General features: G+C 42.3%; 1 protein-coding gene across 3 annotated transcripts; it reads right to left on the bottom strand.

The window, feature by feature from the left end:
- Nucleotides 1-14,630: 14,630 nt before the first annotated feature.
- Nucleotides 14,631-23,204, bottom strand: LOC142639190 (formin-like protein 5). 3 transcript variants are annotated; one of them, XM_075813315.1, is made up of 7 exons: nucleotides 22,377-23,204; nucleotides 20,117-20,816; nucleotides 19,260-20,034; nucleotides 18,970-19,169; nucleotides 17,677-17,912; nucleotides 15,277-16,144; nucleotides 14,631-15,108 (listed from the first exon to the last, which is right to left on the bottom strand). In XM_075813315.1, the coding sequence occupies exons 1-6, from the start codon at nucleotides 22,524-22,526 to the stop codon at nucleotides 15,293-15,295; spliced, it is 2,913 nt and encodes a 970-aa protein (XP_075669430.1). In that variant the 5' UTR covers nucleotides 22,527-23,204; the 3' UTR covers nucleotides 14,631-15,108; nucleotides 15,277-15,292. The 3 variants fall into 3 exon arrangements, with proteins under 3 accessions (XP_075669430.1, XP_075669431.1, XP_075669432.1); XM_075813316.1 differs by having other exon boundaries at nucleotides 19,260-20,007; nucleotides 22,377-23,202; XM_075813317.1 differs by having other exon boundaries at nucleotides 20,117-20,812; nucleotides 22,377-22,511.
- Nucleotides 23,205-23,212: the final 8 nt, after the last annotated feature.

Here is a 23,212-nt window from a genome sequence, read left to right as displayed (position 1 = left end):
ATCACCTTCATCTTCATCTTCATCATCACCTTCGCCTTCACCTTCACCTTCACCTTCCTGTTCTTGTTCTTGTTCTCTTGCATGGGATGCATTGGGGTGAGAAGTAGCAGTATCTTCTTCTTCTGCTTCTTCTCTAGGGAGCTTTCTCTTAAGCTTTTTCTCATTTCCCTGAGTGCTTTCTGCATAAAAGACATCCCGGACTGGACGTTTAGATGGCAACTCTCGCGGTGGTGTAAGAGTCATAATGTCCATGTCTTCATCTTCTCCTTCACTTTCGCCTTCTTCTCCGTCTCCATCTTCTTCTTTGCCTTCGTCTTCTTCTCCATCTCCATCTTCTTCGGCTCCATCTTCTTCTCCGTCTCCATCTTCTTCTTCGCCTTCGTCTTTGTCTTCTTCTTCTTCTTCTTCTTCTTCTTCTTGTCCTTGTTCTAGTTTTCTAATTGCATCGTATTCATCGGGAGGACTAGAAGTAGGAGCATCTGGGAGGTTCGAAAATTCTTGTTCGTGTTCTTCTTCTTCTTGGGATCCATCAAGAGGACTCCAAGAAGGAGCATCTGGGAGGTCCGAAACTTCTTGTTTGTGTTCCTCTTCTTCTTCTTCTTGATATCCAAAGGGAGGACTACAAGTGAGAGTATCTGGGAGGTTCGAAACTTCTTGTTCGTGTTCGTGTTCTTCTTCTTTTTCTTGAGATCCTTTACTTTCTTCTTTTTTCTCTTCTTGTTCTTGTTCCTGTTCTTGTTCTGTAACTGCATGGGATGCATCTGGACGAGTAGAAGTAGGAGTATCTGGGAGGTTCTGAACTTCTTGTTCGTGTCCTTCTTCTTCTTCTTCTTGTTGGGTCATGTCTTGCATTGGAGATCCTTCACTTTATTCTGACATTTTTCACTCAGAGAGAGAGAAAGAGAGAAGGGCAGAGAGATAAAGCGTTGTGATTTCCAGTTGAGTGGCAGTGGTATTTGTTGAAGCAGAATATCGTCAGTTGAGGAAGGTTCGTCCAGATGAATGCCAGCCAGTGGGAGTCCGCCCAGACGATCACTATATCACTCCTGCAATAAGACAGGTTTCTTTACTCGGCCACCGGTGTGGTGCCTGCCACAACACCTCCGATGCTAAAGTTAGCCAAAAAAGAAAATAGAGTTTTTCTAAGGAATTAATTTGTTCTTTATGTAATCATGTCCCCTATGTGAATGGTGCTTCTCCTTTATATACCTTTTTTTTGGTGTCTAGCCGTTGCTGCATTAATTCCTGGCTTAATTGTGCTCCTGGCCGAGTAATGGCTCTTTAATATCTTTCCAACGGTCTTCCTAGCTGGTGTTGTAACCGCTCGAGGTATTACTGCTGGCATTGAACCATTTTGGTGCCTTCGTCAGTGACGAGGGAATATTTATATCGTCATGGGGTGCAGGTCGTCTGTAGCATTATACCCGTCTGTGAGACATTCTCGTCATTCCCATCAGATGCCCCCCGGATCATGTGGTCGACGTGACACGTCACGTCGTCCACAGGATGCGAATCGTTCGAATGCGTCGTCCACAGAATGCGAATCGCTTGAACTGCAGATGACTTTTGGGGTTTCGTGCTGTAATAAAGGCGTAGTGGCGGCGCCATTCTGATTGTTGCCACGTGGCGCTTACTGGTGGGTGCAGTTACTGTTTCTTTTGTGCGACCCTTGGGTTTCCCGCTAATTTGCAGTTTTTTTCTGGGCTTTGTTTAAAAACTCCCACTTTTCTCTTTTTTTGTTTCTCATCTTCTAAAGTTTCCTGTTTGTGCTCCTTCCTATTCCTTTGATTTTCTCTGTGGGTTAGTGCGCATTCTCCATTCTTTCAAAGCTGGTGCAAGGCAGAGTTCTTTAGCTTCTCTATCCGAGGTGCGTTCTTTCCTTCTCGATTTTTTTTTTTTTCCCTTTCTTTTTGATAATGAGATTCTGATGCCCCCTTTTTCCTTCTTCTCTTTTCCCCCTCTTTTTTTTTTAGCTTCTTTGGTCTTTCTATGATAGATAGTTCTGAGGTTTGGGTTATTTGTCCTTCGGTTTCTTTCCTGTTCGCACGTTTAGGAGGGTTTGTAGGAGTTTCCCCAAACTTTGAGGGTTTTATCTCAGAGGGTAACGGTTTGGGAGTAGTGGTGGCCGATTTGTTGCCATTGCTTCGTCTATCCGTCAATTGGTTAGGGAATTTGTTAAGGGAGGAGGAAAGGATGTCTGAGGTGAGGACGAGTGAGCTCGAGACCGGGCTGTCATCCAGTGACGACCCAGTGGGGGGAGATACCGCCGTCTCTTCCTTCCGGGAGGTCAGGGCTTTCCACGCCCTTAGAGAGGTATGTGGGCTGGATCCTGAGACTTTAGGTAGATTTAGGGAAAGATTTCAGTTCCCGGAGCGGGTTAGGGTTCGTTTGCCAACCAAGGAGGATCGGGCTTGTCATTCTTTTCCTGGGGAGGTCTGTTTTTATGAGTCTTCCTTTATCTGCGGGTTGAGGCTCCCGGTCCATCCCTTTTTTATGGAGTTGTTAGATCGTTACGGCATTGCTCCGGGGCAACTTATGCCTAACTCCTGGAGAATATTGGTCAGCTGTATGGGAATATGGCTGGCCGCTACGGACGGGGGAGAGCTTAGGGTGGACGAGCTCACCTATTTGTACCGTCTAAAGGAATCTAAAGAGTTCGGGTATTATGAGTTAGTCCCATGGGAAAAGAGGACTCGGATCGTCCGAAATCTACCCTCGTCTTTCGAGTGCTTGGAAATCCCGGTTCTTCTTTGTGTCGGGGGACGATTTTGAAACCCCCTCTGGAGGGGTTTGGGGTGAACTCCCGAGGCTATCTCGTCAATGGAGGACCCCAAACTTAGGTGCGTCATTACTTATCCCCGTCACCCGAGTTTTGTTGAACTTGACTTTCTCCTTCTCCCTTTTTTTTTCTTTTTTTAACTTCTCTGTTCATTGTTTTGCGCAGTAAAAAGGCGTCCTAAGCTCAAGAGCAGATATAAGGAACGTGTGGAGAAGGCGATCGAGTACGCGCGGACGATTGTGGATTGGGACGACCTTGTAGATCCGCGCACTCTCGCGTTCTATTGTCTCGGCCCTGAACCTTCTGCTTTCGTGTTGCGTAACCTCAGGATCGAAGGAAAAAAAAGTAAGTTTCGCCTCGTGTATTTCTTTCTCATGCATGTTCCTTTCACATGTTTTTTATGTTCCTTTCTTGCAGAGATGACGACCAAATTTAACAAAGGTATGTATGACAAGATGAGGGCAAAAAAGGACGAACCTTTATCCCACCTTGGGAAGAAGGTGGTACGCATTACCGGGAAGGGCCCTCCGGTTACTCCTGCAGTTTCTGTCACACATCTCGCCTCCGGGACTGACACGACGAGGTCAGCCTCTCCTGCTGCCTCTATCGAGGAGATCCCCACTCCTGCTTCTAAGAAGCAGCGAACTTCAGACAAGGGGAAGGAGAAAGTTGACTCCCGTTCGTCATCAATCTGGGACGACGAAAAAATTGCTGTGGACAGGGCTCGTGAGGTGGTGACGGCAGAGGACTTGAGGGTCTTCTCGGGCTCATCAGCAAAGGACCTTGTGGGTCGTCATTTGCACAAGCTGGTCCAGGTAATGTCCTTGTGTCATTTTTGCTTCATATACCCGTTCATTTTTTTTTTTTAATCTGACCTCCCTATGTGTTCTACAGGTGTTGGGGGAGAGTATTCATCTCTCCTCTGAGTATTTAGCTCAAGAGGCCAAGGTCGAGTCTGCTTTATCGCAGATATCGGCCTTGGAGATGGACAACTCAAAGCTGAAGAAGGAGCTTATAGCCGTCGTGGGTGAAGCTAATGCGCCAAGGAGGAGGCCGGGAAGATTCGAGGACGACCTCGAAGCCGAGGCGGCGATTGGTTCTAGAGAAGGACGAACAACTTGCTTCTTGCTCGGGAGAGGCCGAAAGGGGTTGCTTGCAAGGAGCCATAGAGGGCTTTCGACAAGGCGAAGAGTACAACTCCGTCCTCTTCAGCTGGTACTTCAAGGGATTCGAGTTGCTGCGGAGATACCTGATCAAACACCCTTCTGGAGTAGACTTGGAGATGCTAGATATGGAGGAGGTAGATAAAGAGATGTCTGCTGACGAGGTTGCGCAGCAATCTGCTCCTGATGCTAGCACCCCAGCTGAAGTCCCCCCTGCTGATGAAAGAGAAGACGAATGAAAGCTTTTTATATTTTCTGCTTGTGTTGTTTTTTTTTTTTTTTTGGTGTGCCCCTTGTATTTTGGGCTTTAATTTGAGAACAATTTTACTCATATTTTGAGAATATTTTGCTTTAAAGTAATAGCTCACTGCTCTTGGTTTTATAGCTACTTGTTTTGTTTTGCTTAGAATATACATCTCTTTATCTCGTCAGTAATGCACACCTGTCATTACTTAGATTTTTAGGAGACACTTTGTGTCTCGTCGGTAATGTACATCCGTTGGTGCAAGATCTCATTCCTTAGATATTTTTAGGATTTTGTTCCTCGTCAGTAATATACATCCGTCGGCGCGGAATTTTATTACTTAGATATTTTTAGGAGACATTCTTTGTGCCTCGTCAGTAATATACATCCGTCGGTGCGGAATTTTATTACTTAGATCTTAGGAGACATTCTTTGTGCCTCGTCAGTAATATACATCCGTCGGTGCGGAATCTTATTACTTAGATCTTAGGAGACATTCTTTGTGCCTCGTCAGTAATATACATCCGTCAGTGCGGAATCTTATTACTTAGATCTTAGGAGACATTCTTTGTGCCTCGTCAGTAATATACATCCGTCGATGCGGAATCTTATTACTTAGATCTTTCGGAGACATTCTTTGTGCCTCGTCAGTAATATACATCCGTCGGTGCGAAATCTTATTACTTAGATCTTTCGGAGACATTCTTTGTGCCTCGTCAGTAATGTGGACTGGTCTGTTTGCATGACTGTAGGCAATGCTTTTATTGATTTCAGAAACATGAATACATTTGCTTGTTACACCTTTTGATGGTACTTCTTTAAATGTTCAATGTTCCATGGTCGAGGAAGTGCTTTCCCGTCCATGGTTTCCAGGTGATAGCTGCCCTGCCTGGAGTAATGAGTGACTCGGTAAGGTCCTTCCCATGTCGGGCCGAGCTTTCCTTGGGTGGGGTTTCTGGTTGCCGTCGTCACCTTTCGCAGGACGAGGTCACCAACGTGGAGTCGTCTGAGTCTCACTCTTCTATTGTAGTACTCGGTCATTTTCTTCGTATGATGCTATCTGTTCGAGGCTCTGTCTCTCTTGCCCGTCCGAGGCCGGTCCGGAGTTTACTCTTAGCTGTTGGTTATTGCTTTCATCGTGGAATGCTTCTCGCACGATCTTGGTTATTACCACTTCGACCGGGATTCTTGCTTCGGTGCCATATGTAAGCCTCGAATGGGGTTTCGCCCGTTGGAGTTCTTCTTGTAGTTACGTAGGCCCGCGGCACGTTGGGTAATTCCTCCGGCCGGGTACCCGCCGCATCGTCCGGCTTGGTCTTGATCATGCGGAGCAATGTCGATTTGTTACTTCGGGTCTGCCGTTCGCCTATGGATGCCCGGGGATGAGAGCGATTTTTGATGCGAGGCCGGAGCGAGAAATCTGCGAAGCCTTGGTTATCAAGCGTCGCCCATTGTCCGTGACGATCGTCCGTGGAATCCCGAACCTGCAGATGATACTCTTCCATACGAAGCTTCGGACTCGTGCTTCGGTGATGGATGCCGTTGCTTCGGCTTCCACCCACTTTGTAAAGTAATCAATAGCGACGAGTAGGAATTTTACCTGTCCTTTCCCCGGGGGCAGCGGCCCGACGATGTCGATTCCCCATGTGCAAATGGCCACGGGGATGATATGGTCGTCAAATTCTCCGCCGGTAGTCGCTGGATGTTCCCAAATCTTTGACACTTGTCGCAATTTTTGATGAGTTGCACTGCGTCTGTTTGGACGGTTGGCCAGAAGTAACCTGTTCGGATGACTTTGCTTGCCAGGGATCTGGGGCCGGCGTGGTTCCCGCACACTCCTTCGTGTATTTCTTCTAGGATGTACCTGGCTTCGTCCTCGTCGACACACTTCAAGTATGGTAGGGAATAACCTCTTTTGTACAATTGGTCATTCAAAATGGTGAATCTGTTCGCTCTTTGCTTGATTCTCCTGGCGTCTTTGGGGTTCTGGGGGAGGTGTCCGTCTTGGAGGAAGGATATGATTGGCGTCATCCAGCTGTTTATTCCCTGGACTGTGAATATCGAGGTTTCTTCGATGCTGGGGCGTTCTTGTATCTCCATGGTCAGCTCCGTGCATGCTGGTTCATCTTCTGACGAGGCTATCTTTGCAATCTCGTCTGCTTCCATATTCTGGCCTCTCGGGATCTGCATGAACTCCAGTTTGTCGAATTCCCGGGCCAAATGCTTTGCTATCTTGAGGTATTTCTGCATTCTTTCCTCCTTCGCTTCGTACTCCTCCTTGATGCTACTACCGGCTTCGAGTCACTTTGGACGACCGGGTTTTTGCTCGATTGCCTTCCTTAGTCTCGGCCACTTTGTCGGTATTCCTTCATGTACTCGGCTTCGTTATTGGTGGTGGGAACTTGAGTCGAACTCCGTACACGAGTTTTTCTCCGTCGGGGAAATTTGTTATAACGATCCCTACTCCTCCCCTTCTTCGAGTGATGATCGTCGATGCGGATCGTCCATCGTTCTACGGCGTCTTCCCAATTGTCGTCGTCTTTAGGGGTGAACTCGGCGGCAATGAAATCCGCTAATGCTTGGGCTTTGATGGCGATTACGGGAAGGTACTCGATATCAAGCTGGCTAAGTTCCACGCCCATTTGAACCATTCTCCCTGTTGCCTACGGCTTGTTCATGGACTTCACGATCGGTTGGTCCGTCATTACCAATATTGGGTGCGCCTCGAAGTATGGTCGCAGCTTCGTGAGCTACTTATCAAGGCGAATGCAATTTTCTCAATTACGGGGTATTTGGCTTCTGCCACTGGAAGGCTTGGCTTACGTAGTAAGCGCGAGTATCTCTTGTCTTCTTCCACGATGAGGGCCGCGGCGAGCTGGTCCCCTACTAGATATAAGTAGAGGTTTTCCCCTTCTTTTGACGGACTTAGTAGGGGTGGATTGCTTAGGTAGCGTTTGAGCTCTTGAAACGCGGCTTCACATTCGTCAGTCCAAGCGAAAGCTTGTTTCAACGTTTTAAAAAAGGGGAGGCATTTGTCCGTTGCTTTGGAGACGAACCTGTTCAGTGCAGCGATCCTCCCTGTGAGCTTCTGGACATCTTTGACGGACTTCGGTGACGTCATGTCTAGTATTGCTCGTACTTTCTCCGGATTGGCCTCTATCCCTCTTTGAGACACCATGAATCCCAAGAATTTCCCTGACGTTACCCCAAAAACGCACTTGCTAGGATTCAACTTCATCTGATACCTCCTGAGAGTGTTGAATGTTTCTTCCAAGTCGTCCAGGTGTGCCAGTTCTCTTTTGCTCTTGACGAGCATGTCGTCCACATATACCTCCATGTTTCTGCCGATTTGCTTGCTGAACATTTTGTTTACTAACCTTTGGTACGTTGCCCCTGCGTTCTTCAGTCCAAAAGGCATTACCTTATAGCGGTAGAGCCCACGGCTCGTGATGAAGGCGGTTTTCTCTTGATCTTCTTCACCCATTTTTATTTGTTTGTATACAGAAAAGGCATCCATCAACGTCGAGATTTTATGCCGTAGTGGAATCCACCGATTTGGTCTATCCTAGGCAAAGGGAAACTATCCTTTGGGCATGCCTTGTTTAGGTCCGTGAAATCTACACACATTCTCCACTTTCCATTTGCTTTCTTCACCAGCACGACGTTGGCAAGCCATTCGGGATAGTACACTTCCCTGATGAAGTCTGCCTGCAACAATTTGTTAACTTCGTCGTTGATCACCTGGCTTCGTTCGGTGGCAAAGACGCGGCGCCTCTACTGGACGGGTTTCTTTTCGGGATTTACGTTTAATTTGTGCTGAATCACTTGTCGCGAGATGCCGGGCATATCCTCATGACTCCACGCGAATACGTCCTGGTTTTTCCTGAGGAATTGAATGAGCTTCGTTCTCGTTTCGGGGCTTAGTGCGTCCCTATCCTCGTCATCTTCGCGACTTCCCCCTCCTCGAGCTCAACGTCTTCCAAAGCCTGCTGCTTTGTCTTCTTTCTCTTTTTCTATCGTCCATGTATGGTTCTCCTTTGTGGCCACCACGGCCTGGTAACATTCCCCAGCCAAGACTTGGTCTCCTTTAGCTTCGCCGATTCGTCCTCGGTTGGGAATTTCACCTTCAAGCAATATGTGGACGTGGCCAGCCTTCCATCTGTTTAGCGTAGGTCTACCAATGATTACATTGTACGGCGGCGGGCAATCTACTACCCGAAGAAGTCCAGGTGACGTGTTCTTCTTTGTGGGTACGTTCTATCGTGACTTTTAGTGTTACTATACCCACACGGGGTATACTTTGTCCCAGTTTGAAGCTAACGAGGGGAGAGTCGAAGGGCGCAACCTCTTGGGATCAAGTTTCGAGTTCTTTGGAAGGTAGCAGGTACATAATTTCTGCAACGAGAACTACCATTATCTATAAGTATCCTCTTCGTGTTGAATCCCTCGATCGTGAGTGTTATAACCGGGGGGTCATTGTGTGGCTGCCTTACTCCTCGCGCATCTTCTTCGTTGAAGGATATGTCGTGATCTGTTCGTCTCTGCTTGAACGGGGGTAACATATGGACGCTATTCACTTGTCTCTAGCATGCTTTCTTGAGGGACTTGCACGACCCTCCCGACGGTGGCCTCTCACCGATCGTGTGTATTTCTCCAATCACGTCTTGCGGTCGTTGAGGAGTGCGGCCCCATTCTTTAGCGAAGGCTCGCGGCCCTTGTCTTCGTCTTTGAACCTGCTCGGTTCTCCGCTTCTTGACATACTTCTGCAATTTTCCTTTTTGTATCAACTCTTCTCTATCATCCTCTTGGGTCTCGGCAATCCTACGTATAATGGCCGTGATCCTTGTGGAATCGAGCGGTATTTGTTCTTGTCCCGCACGTTAGGGGATGAATGTAAAGGCTTTGGCCATGAAGGTAATGTTGATCCGGATGCATGTCAAAATTTTGTCAATAGGCATAATCGGAGGGGTAAACTTTACCGTTCGTGGCGTCTTATCTTCCTTTCGTTTGTGCGTCACTTCCTCGACGATTTGGACGCTCCCTCTTTTGCCCCTACGTTCGTCTTCGTGCCTTCCTTCTTTTTTGATCTGCCCTCGTCGATGTCATTGCCGATGCGTCCTCGGCATTCATGTATTTTTGCGCTTTCAGGAGCATTTCTGCCATCGTTCGGGGCGGATTCTTTGCCAATGAGACAACGAATTCTCGAGACCTAAGCCCGGCTTTAAATGTCGTCAGCTGCACTTTGTCATGCATCGTCCACTTCCAAGGTCTCTCGAGTGAAGCGCTTCACGTATGAGCGCAAGGTCTCCTTTTCACCTTGTTTAATAGTGAGCAGGTGGTCCGCGGGTCTCTTGGGACGTTGCCCTCCGACAAAATGGCGCGCTACTTAACTGTTCGAAGTTGTCAATAGATGAGGTGGGCAGCCTCGTGAACCATTCCCTACCCGGCCCCGCCCGGCGTGGTAGGGAAAGAGCGACACATTATCTCGTCGGGGGCATTGAAGACCCAATGTCGTCTTGAAGGTGTTAAGATGGTCTTGGGGGTCCTTGAGTCGTCGAAGGGTTCGAGTTGAGGTAACCGAAACTTTGGTGGCATGGCCGTTCCAAAGCTTGCCATGGTAAAGGGTGAATGTTGCCACGACCATTTTATCTAAACTCCGATCTTGTCTTCTCCTTGATGGAATTTTTCGGCTCGTTCATCTCCTTCCTCATCTCATGGAGGAGATCGGAATGTTGTTCCTCGGAGTGATGGTTCTTCGTCGATCGGTTCTCCATGGCTATCTCCTTGATCTTCTTGGGTGCTCTCGATCGGTTCTCCTCCTCCTTTGAAGCCTTTGCTTTATTTCTTCGTTTTGTCTGGTGAGCTCTTCCACAGTGGCCACAAGGGTTTGAATTTGCTGAGCCAAAGTTGTTGGATCTTGGTTGGACTCCATCTGGATGTTGAAGTTGGTAGGAACTGCGTTTTCGGATCGTAGCGCGAGCACGTCGTTCCCACAGACGGCGCCAAGCGGTGAAGACGGGAATATCGTCGGTTGAGGAAGGTTCGTCCCGGATGAATGCCGGCCGGTGGGAGTCGCCCGGACGATCAGCATATCACTCACCTGCAATAAGACGAGGTTTCTTTACTCGGCCACTTAGGTGTGGTGCACGCCACAACACCTCCGCTGCTAAAGTTAGCCAAAAAAGAAAATAGAGTTTTTCTAAGGAATTAATTTGTTCTTTATGTAATCATGTCCCCTATGTGAATGGTGCTTCTCCTTTATATACCTTTTTTTTGGTGTCTAGCCGTTGCTGCATTAATTCCTGGCTTAATTGTGCTCCTGGCCGAGTAATGGCTCTTTAATATCTTTCCAACGGTCTTCCTAGCTGGTGTTGTAACCGCTCGAGGTATTACTGCTGGCATTGAACCATTTTGGTGCCTTCGTCAGTGACGAGGGAATATTTATATCGTCATGGGGTGCAGGTCGTCTGTAGCATTATACCCATCTGTGAGACATTCTCGTCATTCCCATCAGTATTTATAAAGTTCGTTAAAGAGAAGAGAAGAGAGGGATATAAATAGTTGTAAGTGTGTAAAAATGGTGCCCAATTCAGAACTATTATTGATACCAAGTTATGGATCAGGAATTGGAATTGGGCCAGCTCATTGCTTGGCATCCGGGGGCCTACTCTATAAGCGACTTGGACCTATAGCTGGATGTAATTTCCCTCACTTTGAATAATAAAGAATTTTTTTATTATTAATAAAATAAAATAAAAACCAGTCAAAAGTCAGTTGGGGAAAACATTCTGGCAAAAATGGGCTAGCTCATTATTACTACCATTAATTTTGTTTGCAATCAAACTGTCATCACAGACCCGGAATCTTTGAAAAAAATTTAATAGTACATAATAATAAGATATATTGTTTCTATATTGGCTAAGAAATTTATTATTTGGTCCCCTACTAAATTGAATATCAGCTCCCACAAATTCAAAAATTAAAGTGGTCGCTAACCCATATATAATGTGGTTGATGGCTCCCTCATCCAAATTAAAAATAAAAATGAATCCCTTTTTTAAATATAAAAATTTAAAAAAAAAAAAAAAAAAAACTCCATTCATAATAAAATAGAAATTACTTATAGATTATAACTGTGCTTTGTATACTATTTTGGTTGGCTTATTTCAGACCCAGAAAGGCAGAAAACAGAAATATGCAAAACTAGAATTTTGCGAAAAAAACAATGTAATGCAAAAATTTGTTTGTTAGAGCACATACATATCAAGTGTAGCATGCAAAAGTCTTTCACTCAACTGATCCACACTCGTTTGAACTCAAAATCTCAACTGTAGAAAATTAAATTTTATAATACCAACACAGGTTCCACACACTCATTTAACCAAATTTGAACAAAAAACACATTACTTTAGTTGTGTACAAAATTATAGCAAAAATTTCCGTGTAGTGTGTGAAAATATAGCAGTGAGCAATTTTGAGACTTTAAATTTGTGAGGGGGAAGGTAATTTGTGAAAACACATGAAACCGGTGAGGCAACTAGCACAGCTCATGACACAAGGTCAAAACACACTCACTATTGCATCAATACAGTAGAAATGACGATTTATTGGACTCAGATTGGTGTTTACAATTTGTGATAGCCTTTAGAAGCATTATTGGAGGTGCTGGAGGAGTTTTGATTGTGTTGCTTGGATAGTGAACAAAACAATGTTGGTTGCTTGTTTGATGTCATTGCCGTGTTAGACAAAATAACCTTTTTCCTTTTCTTTATAGAATTGTGTTGCTTGCACAAAAAGCACAGTATATAAATATATATATATATATATATATATATATATATATATATATGACCAGACTTCAGTTTGTAACATTAACACAACTTTATTTTTTTACACACCAGGTTTAGAAAATTAACAATTTTTGTGGTGCGCTAGTTATGGTGAGACAGGGAGCTCTTTGGATGAATGGGTTTGGATTCTATGAGAGTGCTTTTGTACTAACTTTGTAGTCTCTTCTTTTTTTTTTATGTGAAAAATTTTAGCTTCTCGGACATGTGTGATTAATTTTTCAACTTTTCTATTTTTATTTCGCATATACTCACTCTTTTTAACTACACACGAGACAGATATCAAAAACTTATGCGATCTCGACAATATCATAAGGAAAGAACAGGTACAAGATGAGGACAAGAAGCTCTAGAGCATATGATTTTATCTTCACAGCTGAATCTAGGTGCAACAACGTGCATTTCTGCCATACTAAAGAAGCAATGTATGAATTGGTATTTAAAATCTCCTCAAATCAGTTTATAGAACAGGAAAGAATGCTAAATACCCTTGAATTATCATCAACTTGGAAAAGATGGTGAATTGACAATGAGTTAACTGCATATACATCAAGGGTGCAATTATCCTCCAGCTCCTTATGGAAAAGGTGATGCAATAAACCGTGATTGCTTCAGATTCTTCCAATCTTCTTTAAATCCAGAATTAGTCCATATCCTTTGTGCCAAATTGAATGCCCACTGATGACGGGGATCAGAGAATTTCTTAGCCACACCCATCTTGGCCATAGTCTCCTTGTATTTCTTTCTCAGCTTCAATATTACATCAAACAATTGCCGTTGAGTAGCATCGACTTCAAGCCAATTTTTTATGAAATCGTCAACAGCTATGTAATCATAGTATGGGTATCGCGCATTATTATGGTAGTAATCAATAATGCAATTCAAGAATCCAATCTCGTAATCAACATCTGTTAGCACACTCTCAAGAAATGTTGTTGGAGACTTATTGAAAGTGACCTTTGTCCTAGTCTTTTTCTTTATTCCCTGACAGTCTTCGTCTTTAACATCAGATTTCTGGGCAGGACGTTTAGCTGGTGTCACTGGAGATAATCTCCACTTGTTCATCTTCATCTTCATCATCAGAGGTAAAGTAGAAGAGGAAATGTCCACATCTTCCTGTCCTTGTTCTTGCTCTCTTGCATTGGATGCGTTGTTGTGAGAAGTAGCAGTATCTTCTTCTTCTTCTTCTTCTTCTTCTTCTTCTCTCTGTTGCTGTTGAGGGAGTTCTTGGAGGTTCTGAGCTTCTTGTTCTTTTCCTTCTTCTTGTCCTTGTTCTGGTTCTTTGGGCTGTTCTGCTATGGTCTGTTCTCCTGCATGGGATGCATTAAGAGAAGTAGCAGTATCTTCTTCTGTCTGTTGTTGTTGAGGGAGTTCTTGGAGGGTCTGAGCTCCTTGTTTTTGTCCTTCTTCTTTCTCCTCGGTCATGTCTTGGATTGGAAATCTTTCACTTTGTTTAACTGGTGTCTCTGAAGGTGGTGAAACAGTGATAATGCCCACTTCTTTGTCTTCGTCATCTTCTTTTTTCTCTTCTTGTTCTCCAGGCTGCTCTTCTCTAGTCTGTTCTGTAATTGCATGCGATGCTTTGAGAGAAGTAGAAGTATGTTCTTCTTCTTCTTCATGATCATCTTCTCTCTGTTGTTGAGGGAGTTCTTGGAATTTCTGAACTTCTTGTTTTTGTCCTTCTTTCTCCAGGGTCATGTCTTGGAGTTGGATCGGAGATCTTTCACTTTGTTGAGACATTTTTCAGTCAGAAAGAGAGAGAGAGAGGGAGAGGTGAGGGAAAAAGTTTATATATATACAAGCCTTAAGATTTACAGTTGAGAGGCATTCATTATAAGTTCGTTAAAGAGAGGGAGGTATAGTTGTTAACTGTAAAAAATGGTGCCAAACCAAAGTCGGTTTGAGTTAACCAAATAAGCCAATGGAAAAACAAGGTCATTTTTTGGGGTACTGGCCTTGCTGCCAAAAATTTCGTTTGGCATCAAACTGTTACCATAGATTGAATAGTGTAAGGGTGATTGTTAATGTGCGTATGATGTGTGTAATAAACACTGCCGTATAATAGGCAGTTGCATAGAGTGACAAGTACATGTTTTTGTATTTGTAGTCGAGTCTTTAGACCTCTCTACACATAATGGTCCTCTGCCCATTGAAGCTAATACCAGAGCAACTTCAATGGGGGGAAAAAACACTAGAGCAAGTAAATGGGTGTACACAACAAAATTCCTGCCCATGTGAGTGTTCCACTTTATTCTTCACAAATTGTGTTCCATTGTATGCCTCACCAATTGTAATATTTAATGTCTTATTTTTATTTTATTTTTGATGAGATCATGTGTCTAATTGATAAATTAATTATAAGGACAAAAATAAAAGAATATTGTGGCTAACTATGGTTGGTGAAAATAACATAGATCACATTGAGATAGAGAATTTCGATTCGGGTGAACTTTACAGGTAAAACATAAGTTATCTGGCTGTGGACTTGCTTAACCCTTGATTGTGGTGTAGTTTGTTCGTTCTGTTGTTTTGGTTGAATTTCTTCTTACTTTGTCCAAGCATTTGGTTTGGGAAAAAGTAATCATAAATTTGAAGACATTTCTCAGAAAAAGTTATAGACTAGTCACTTAAATAATCACAAAATTTTTTTTGCCTTGACAAAAAATGAGCTATTCTAAATCTTTAAAATGGTCTTGCTACATATTCCACTTCTAAAACATAAGAATCTATCAACAAAACAAAGAAATATAAATGAACAAATATATATATATATAGGGACATCATTTAATCTAACTAATGATTGATAAGGGGGCTGCGCTAAGGCAAAATCATGGTGAATCATGAATCCATTCGATGAGTACTCCAATGAGGATTAATATCTGTACTATTTCGAATTCAGATTCAATCAAGCCTCTGTCCCAGTGGAATTTTGCCTCGAAGAGGAGGGTCCAAAGCCATGCTCTCGACCACCTCTCAGCTGATCCTTTGTAGGATACAGTTTCTCTTCATCCATCCATACATACACCATTGAAGGACTGAAAGAGCATATTTCTTGAAATTCTGTTATAAAGCCACCTGTATCAATCAAAATACAAGAACCACTTAGATTTCGATAGTGATGACTAAGAGAGGAAGGAGGGCAACCCCTTCCATTCCTCAAGACAATAATATCTTGTTAAATCTGCATATACGTTGCATTTAAGGCAAAGAAAATCTGCTTGGGAATGATGATAATTGTGATACCTCTTCTAAAAGAAATTTATGGACTATCCTCATCTGAACTAGAATTATCCACCCGTCTATCTGTTATTGCTGGGAAAAGCAGTTGACGGAAATCAGGAGAACGGCGTGGATCAGATGAAGCTGGTGCTGTAGGAGCCTCTTTTTTCTGTGTTTTCATTTGCCTCTTTGCTGCGTCTCTCACCTCTCTGCATGACTTATCTAACATTATCAAAAAATCCCTTACTATGACAAATAAACGTAAGCCCTCATCCTTCCCTGCTTTCCCATGGAAGTAATCACCAGTGCTCTTTACCAAAGACATGATTCTCTTTTCTTCCTCCAGGAGCCACTTGATATCAATCTCAGCTTGCTGCAAAAAACTCTTTAGTGATTGGTGGAACCCACCATCTTCCCCCAGACTCTTCAAGTCTGAGTTCAGGAAGTCTCGAGCTTTAATCAGTTGATGACCAAGTTTGGAAACAGTTCCTCTCAAGCTGTCAGCATCCAGAATCGCTGCTTTCTTGACGTTCTCAAGTTCATCACCCAAACCTGAAACCACCTGCAAACCTAAGCTTCGGTAGTGCTCTTCTGTGTCATGGGAGGTTTCCTCAAGCAGATCATCTGATTTGATGCTGGAGAAACTCTGGCTCTCTTTGGCTGCACGAGCAGCTCTTACACCTTCAGATCGGATTATCTCTTGAACTACAAAATGCAAAAGCGTGGTCTTGCCATCTGTTCCTTTTACATCTGACAATTTCAAAAGTGTGTCAAGCTTGAATGCTTGTGCACCACCACGAAAGGTTCCATCATTCATGCGATTTCCAGTTTTAAGAACAGCTTCAAGAAGTTTGAGGAACAGTCTACTGTTTCTGAGTTCCTTGCAGGCAACCTGGTATATAAGAAAGACAAGCCAAATCAATCAGAGATTACCAAGTGAAGAATCTAGAAAACAATAACCACAAAGCATCCTCAGATGATTCCACATGCAGAAGCAGATGACATCAAGAAGCCATCTGCATTTGCATGGAACTAACAGAAAATTTTGATGTACTCATACTACATATGCATGAATGAATGAATTTGTGCAATCATGTGAGCTAATACATACATATTAACAAATTTAGGATCACAGTGACCTCAAGTGTTTCCAACATTTCCAACTCTTCCATCTAAACATTTCCTCTGTGATCACAAACACCATATGCCCATCAATTGTATAGGCCGCAACTAATATAGAAACCCCTTCACTAGACCATAAAATATGTCTAATGTATGCAAGTGCAAAAGATGGGTGCAAACTCTGATGGGGGCACACAGGAACCCTTACACTATTGGATTGACATATCTGTACGATGTAACCGTGTAAACCATGTGATCCATCATACAGTTTAATATAACGATAGACAAAACATGTTGAACCTAAGTCATTGACTGGCATCCATATTATTTTATTCAAACCATAACAAGAGAGTCACCCAAGCATACAGAATGTATGGGGACCAAAACAATCAGGCACAAATGAGATAATACCAAATATAGATCAAACCCTTTGCTTTGATATGATCAAAGCCTTCTATAAGGTAGGAAAAAATTGAAGATCCAGTCCATTTCAAACAGGTCTGTCCTTTGCAAATTAGCAGAATTGAACAATTGGCAAACATAGGCCTCTCTTCAAGGATTCAGCAAATGGCAACAAGTATGTTCTTATAATTTTAAGGCTAGTTCATTGACAAAAATGCAAGGATTTGGACTCCGAAGGTCATACTGAATCGAAAGCACCATACTTTGCTACCATAACGTCACTGTATAAAATGTTGATCAAATCCTTTGCTCTTGTCCTCCTGAGCACAACTTAGTAAGAACCATTGTTATTTATGCCATCTCAGCTTTTTATATTACCTTGTCTTTTGGCTTGTGACTCCATATTGAGTATCATTTCATTTTAGCTTTCTGCTTTACAAAGCTCCAAATAAGTATTTGTCTCTCAGCAGGTTGTCATGATCTGGTGCTCGTTTAACACAAGCCTTAGTTATGCTCAGCAGTTTGCCATCTCATTATATTACTAGCAAATTTAGGTAGTTTATTAAATTTTTTTGTTGCCAAGAATTTTTTTTTTTTTTTTTATGACATAGGAAAACTTCACTCAGATTAGTTACATGTCACATAACATACTTTACAACAATCCTCACTGTTAACCAAACTCCCACGGGCAACTGACCCCACCTGCCAGAACCTGTTATCGAGTAATCCAGGGGCTTTTCACCCCTGACGGGCAAAGCAGTTTATCCTCATGCCTAAGAGGCCCATTGCCAAGAAAATTAAAGTAATTAATTAGTTCCATTTCACATTTGCCCAATTTGTTTCTTAAAATGTAGAGTTGAAGAGCTACAAACAGTGAGACATGAAAATATCAGTTCATACCTCTAAGGTTGCAAAAGACTCCCTAGTGATGGTAACCTCCTCCTGAATGGTACACATGAAAAGCAATGCATCCATTCGTTTAAAAGCAAATGGGATATCAACCAAGGCTTTTAGGAACCGCTCAGCAGGCCCAAGTTGAGCAATTTCACCATTGAATAGCCTAAGCTTCAGTTCTTCTTCTGCAGTTGGTGCCATCTTCAACAAAGTTTGAAGGAGTTCTGGTGGAAGCTCATTTCCTGATTCAACTAAGGCAATTAGAATACGGTTATTATGCATTGACACACAAACTAAAATGCACTACAGGAAGCATGATCAATTTTTCTCTACATTGAAGAGATTATTTTTCTTGACCACATGATGCAGCCAGCAAAAAGCTCTCAGAATGCAGAACAGCAAGACCAAAGATCACGGTAATTCAAACTTAAAACATATGGTCTAGTTTTGATGTGAGACATAATTGGCACCCTTCAGGCTACTTTAGTTATTACAAGTCTTAGTGATTGTTTGGATTCGGCTGAATGCGTCTAAGTTTTGCTTTCAACGCGTTTCAGCCCTTTTTTTTTTTTTCCTGCTGCAGCGTTTCAGCTTTTAAGGGGACAAAAGTTACCGTTCATCCACTGACGACACTGTTCACACACTGTTCAGCAACTTTTTCATTAAAAATGAGTCCCGCAGCACTATTCACACATTTTAAAATTATTCTGTAACAGTATATTCAGTTTTCAGTTGTATCCAAACAGACCCTTAGTATTATGTTTCTTTAGATTAGAAAGCTGTTGGTTCAGTTTTAATTGAGTTTTACAAGAGTATGGATAATATCACAATTTCAAATTTTCCTAGAACTGGCTGTAATGTGTTACACCGGAGGCCCATGAGTTTTATTTTATTTTATTTTTTTCAGTTCATAATTTACACACACACCCAATGGGTCTTGAAACTTTGACCTCATCCTCCATCTAAAGCTTATAAGGAGAGGAGGCGTCAATTGAGCTAGAGCTCATTGCAGAGTTTCATTTTATGTTTTGGAGTTATTTTCTGTTTTGTTTAAGTTGTTTCCTACTTGCTTAAGCAATTCCTATCCTTTTTAATCTATTTAGAAAAAGGATTAAGAATATCCCGTATAAAGGCTTTTATTTAATCATTCAAATCATAGAGAGATATGAATTAATAAATTTCAGATTTTCTTCAAGCTTTGCAGGTGTGACTGTCTTCTCCTTCATATGCATGAGTGCTTAAGAAAACTAAGTGCAATTGCCTAGGGTTTGTCTTCACCCCTGGCAAGGCATAGATTACCATCATGAAGTGCATCATGAACTTCCTCTGTTGTCACATTCAATGCTCGCAGTTGAATTGCTAGATTTTGGGCTTTTTTCGGATCAATGATCTGAATATGCTGGGGTGAGGGATCTTGCGAAGAAGACTCCTTGTGTGCTTTTCTGTTTTTATCAACAGCATTATAACCAAACAGAGTTTCTATCATCTCCTCATTGAACCTGAAAAGTATAGACAAATTGTATTCAGTAACTAATTATCCATATTGATTCATGATGAATACATAAATAATAAAGATATTTGCAACTTACTGGAATGATCCAGATTTAATCTGATGCCAAACCATAGATTGATCAGGGCTGGCTAGGACCTTATCCCAGAAAAATGGCTTCAGTTTAGCTTTAGGAGCATTAGCATCATCCTCCAAGCCAGCTTCCTCACTAGAAGTAGCATTTGATGAATTTTTTTGTCCCAGAGGAGGTCGAGCTACCTTTGAGCCTAAGGGAATTGGTGGTGGCCGAGGAGGAGGTACGCCACTCTTTGGAGGAGGTGGTGGTGGTGGTGGACGAGGACCGAGTTTGGTGCCTGGAGCAACAGGTGGTGCTGGTGGTGGCGGTGGTGGTCCAGGAGGGTGAGGGCCAGCACCACTAGAAGCTTTCATAGGGGGAGGTGGTACAGGAGGTGGAGGAGGATGAGGACCAGCCTTGCTGGGGGGAGGCCTAAAGGAAGAAGGAGGTTCAGGAGGAAGAGGATCTGCCCTGCCAGGAGGGGGCTTCAGCGGAGGCAGTCCAGAAGTGATCACTACCTGCCCAGGAGGTGGCTTTAGAGCAGGAGGTGGTACCTGTCCATTTACATTGCTTGATGGTTCAAATGAGTTGGGTGAGAATTTGGCAGCAGCAGCACCAGCTTCAGCTCCCACTGATGAAGTTTCATGCAGTGAACTGTGGAAAATATCAGACTCAATGTGGAAATTCCCTTCCAAAGATGAGGCCTTTTTGTGATGACTGGAGTTATTACCATACGAGTGATGCCCAAGCTTCTCTTCTTTTAATGAATTTCCTAAAGCAAAAGATTTTTGTGAGGAACCTGAAAGACAAATGCTAGAAATAATGTCATAATTGTGTCAAACAATTATAGAATTACAAAAAGAAGACTTATGGAAACCTACCAACAGAGTAGTCGCTTAAGCTCAGGCTGAGAAGGGGCCTCTCATCATTTCTTCGAACTCCTGAACCTCTCCTACAAAACTTGCAGCAGCATAGGAAGAACAGTGCCGCAACTACAAATGTCACTGATGCAGTTACAACAACAGCAATAACAACAGGTTTACGGCTAGCTCTTTGCTTATTTGCCTGGACAGTTGAATTAGAATCCTGATTAGCAGAAGAATCGTTTGAAGTTGGTGGGAAAAAGGGCACCTGTGGAGAGGGATGAGAATTAGAATCTGGAGGACTGGAAGGTACTGGCATGGGTGATGGTGCTGGACCAGGAGATGGTGTTGGACTTGGACTAGGTGATCCGACTACTGGGGCTGGGGCTGGTGGTACAGCCACCAAATTCCTTCTAGGAGAGTCAGGCCTGGGATATTGGGATTCAAGATTCTTAGCATACCAAACCTTGGCGCCACCTTCTTCTCCAGAGACACGAAACTGAATACTAATCTTTCTTAAACAATCTAAAAGAGTTCTTTCCAACTGGGGATGCAGAACACTAATTATTTTCTGAATGTTTTCCTTTGCTAATGACTGGGATTTTGAATTGACTTCATTCGCACTACTAGATGAATCCTCCAGACAGTATAAGTCTAGCTCGTTAGCTCCCTTCAAATGGATCAAATCTTGCCTGCAACTGATCCATAGTAGTGCTGCCTGCGGTAGGAGAATGTCAATGAATTTTTGTTTCTTCTTGTGCAGTCTTAAGGACCATAATGTTTTTTTATTCCTTTTTGATACTAAACTTAAGTAACATAGTATAGCCAGTTGTTCTCTCAAATCTAAGGGTAATCTCTCTACACTTGAGATTTCAGATGAGTGTTGGAAAATGATACATAAGTACTATATATTACACCATACCCTTCTTATATCCACCTATGGGAATCAAAACTTCAAGGAAATATTAAATTTTGCATTTACATGAGATGCAGAGCAACAAGATCAGCAGAAAATTCTAAATAGGGAATTAAGAATCAACAAGAACAGAAATAAATAAATAAATAAATCTAGGAGTCAACAACTAGGATTGCTTGAAGTCTGCACCCAGTGAGCTGAAGAACCTAGGAAGTAGTACTTAGGGTTGCCTACCTGGAATCAGCGCCAAGGCATTGGAAATTTTCCAATTGAAATTATATTCATCAAGCAAATTATCTCCAGTGGCACACTTATATAGACTACTAAAACTAAGCCTAATCATAATTGACTTGGCAAATCCCAATTATTGAATTACAAAAGAATTACAAACATAATAATGAGTTGTGCTCCCAACACATTTTTTTGAAGTTTTGAAGCATACTGATGATATTAATGCAGAATTACACATGCATGGAGCATTTTATAACATGTAAAGAATTGAATCAGTGTCCCATAAGCTCGGTAGCCTTCCTATCATATCAGAAACTTGAAGAACTACCAAAATATTCATTGTATTTCCACATTCACTCACTCACGAATACAGACAGTAATGAAAGTCATTGACAGTTAGCAAAATTATTAGTAAGAGCTGGTGCAAGCAGAAGATTTAAACCATTATCTCATATAATTTTTTGCTCCCTATCGTTTACATCTTTCAAGTAAAGGGTAAAGCAGATTCAAATTTTATAATTACAAGACAAAACTTCCTACATCACAGCAAAGAACTTACCACCTATGGAATTAAATGTAATTACTTCAAACAAATCATTATAGAAAACGTTCACAATATGACAATCTAGAATAAAGAAAACTTTTTTTTTTTATGATGTGGAACCTCACTGAGGTAAGCCCTTTGGATCCACCCTTGAAGAGTAAACCACAAATACACGACCCCACCAGTCAAAATGGTGCATAAGGTAATTTAGGATAACTCCTAGTGGGGATCGAACCCAGGATGTTTCTACAACTCATCCCAAGCCTCCAACCACTAGGATGCACTATGACTGGTTATCTAGAATTAAAGAATACTCCATATTCTTGAACTGATTACTGGAACTACTATAGGCCCTACCATGTCAATTTTGATCAAAATGGTATTTTCATCAGACCTAATTTCCATTGTCATTATCCTACTCAGTGCACAAAACACCTATTTTGGCAGAGTCAAGGAGAGGCCATCTATCCATTCAATATGAAGCATTGCACTATAAAAAATACATGAATGCCTTAAATCAAATTTACCAAATTGCATTTAGAATAACAATACCCAAATACAATTAAAACAAAACTATAGTCACTAACCATGTCCTCATCTATCTCCCCGGACGCTGGATCAACAATTTGCCTGAGAAACACTTCCTCATCACTTTTCCTCTCTTTTGAACTTACTGCTGCCAAGGTGCAAACCAAAACTGCCAAAGCAATGAAAACCCATATCTTTATAAGACCCATAAGTAGCTGAACTGTTATTACAAACGAATACTATCCTTCTCATTTCATCAATGATTAACCTTTCACAAGTAAAGCCCTAAAAGAGCTTTAATCACCCAAAAGCTTCAACTTTTTCACAATATGCCACCGACCCAGTTCGATTTTTGCCAAGATAAACCCTATAAAACCGCAATCACCAACACCTATATCCAAATTGGCAAACCCCCACTTATCCACTAAGATTTTAGGAGGAACAAAAAAACCTGAAACTTGGAGTCCAACAAAACCCAATTTATTTTTCTTCTTCCCAAAACAGCCAAAATATAGAATCAAATCGGTCACAATGAGAAACCCACCAAGAATAAAAGAAAAGGGTAGGCTCAAAAATGAAACATTCTAGATCAAATTCTCTTGTTGAAAATTCAAATTGTGAATGCCAAAAAAGCAATAGCCCTCTCTCTCTCTTTGTGTGAAACCTTCCAAGAAAAGTCTTTGTTTCTGACCAGATCCAAGAAAAGGAGCACAGGAAAAACTTAGCAGTGAAATGTAAAAATATGGTATGTACAAGCAAAAGCCCTCTTGTCCTGTTGACTAGAAAACATGAATAAACAAGCTTCAAATTCTTTTCATTTAATTTGAAAGGGGTACTGTTTCCTACGAAAGCTGCTAACAAAATTGAATCGGCTGACTTTTTTAATTCTTCTACT

The sequence above is a fragment of the Castanea sativa genome, chromosome 6 (assembly GCF_040712315.1).
Source record: "Castanea sativa cultivar Marrone di Chiusa Pesio chromosome 6, ASM4071231v1".
NCBI classification, from domain to species: domain Eukaryota; kingdom Viridiplantae; phylum Streptophyta; class Magnoliopsida; order Fagales; family Fagaceae; genus Castanea; species Castanea sativa.
Note: the sequence above shows the minus strand (reverse complement) of the source record. Positions and strands in the feature narration are given on the sequence as shown.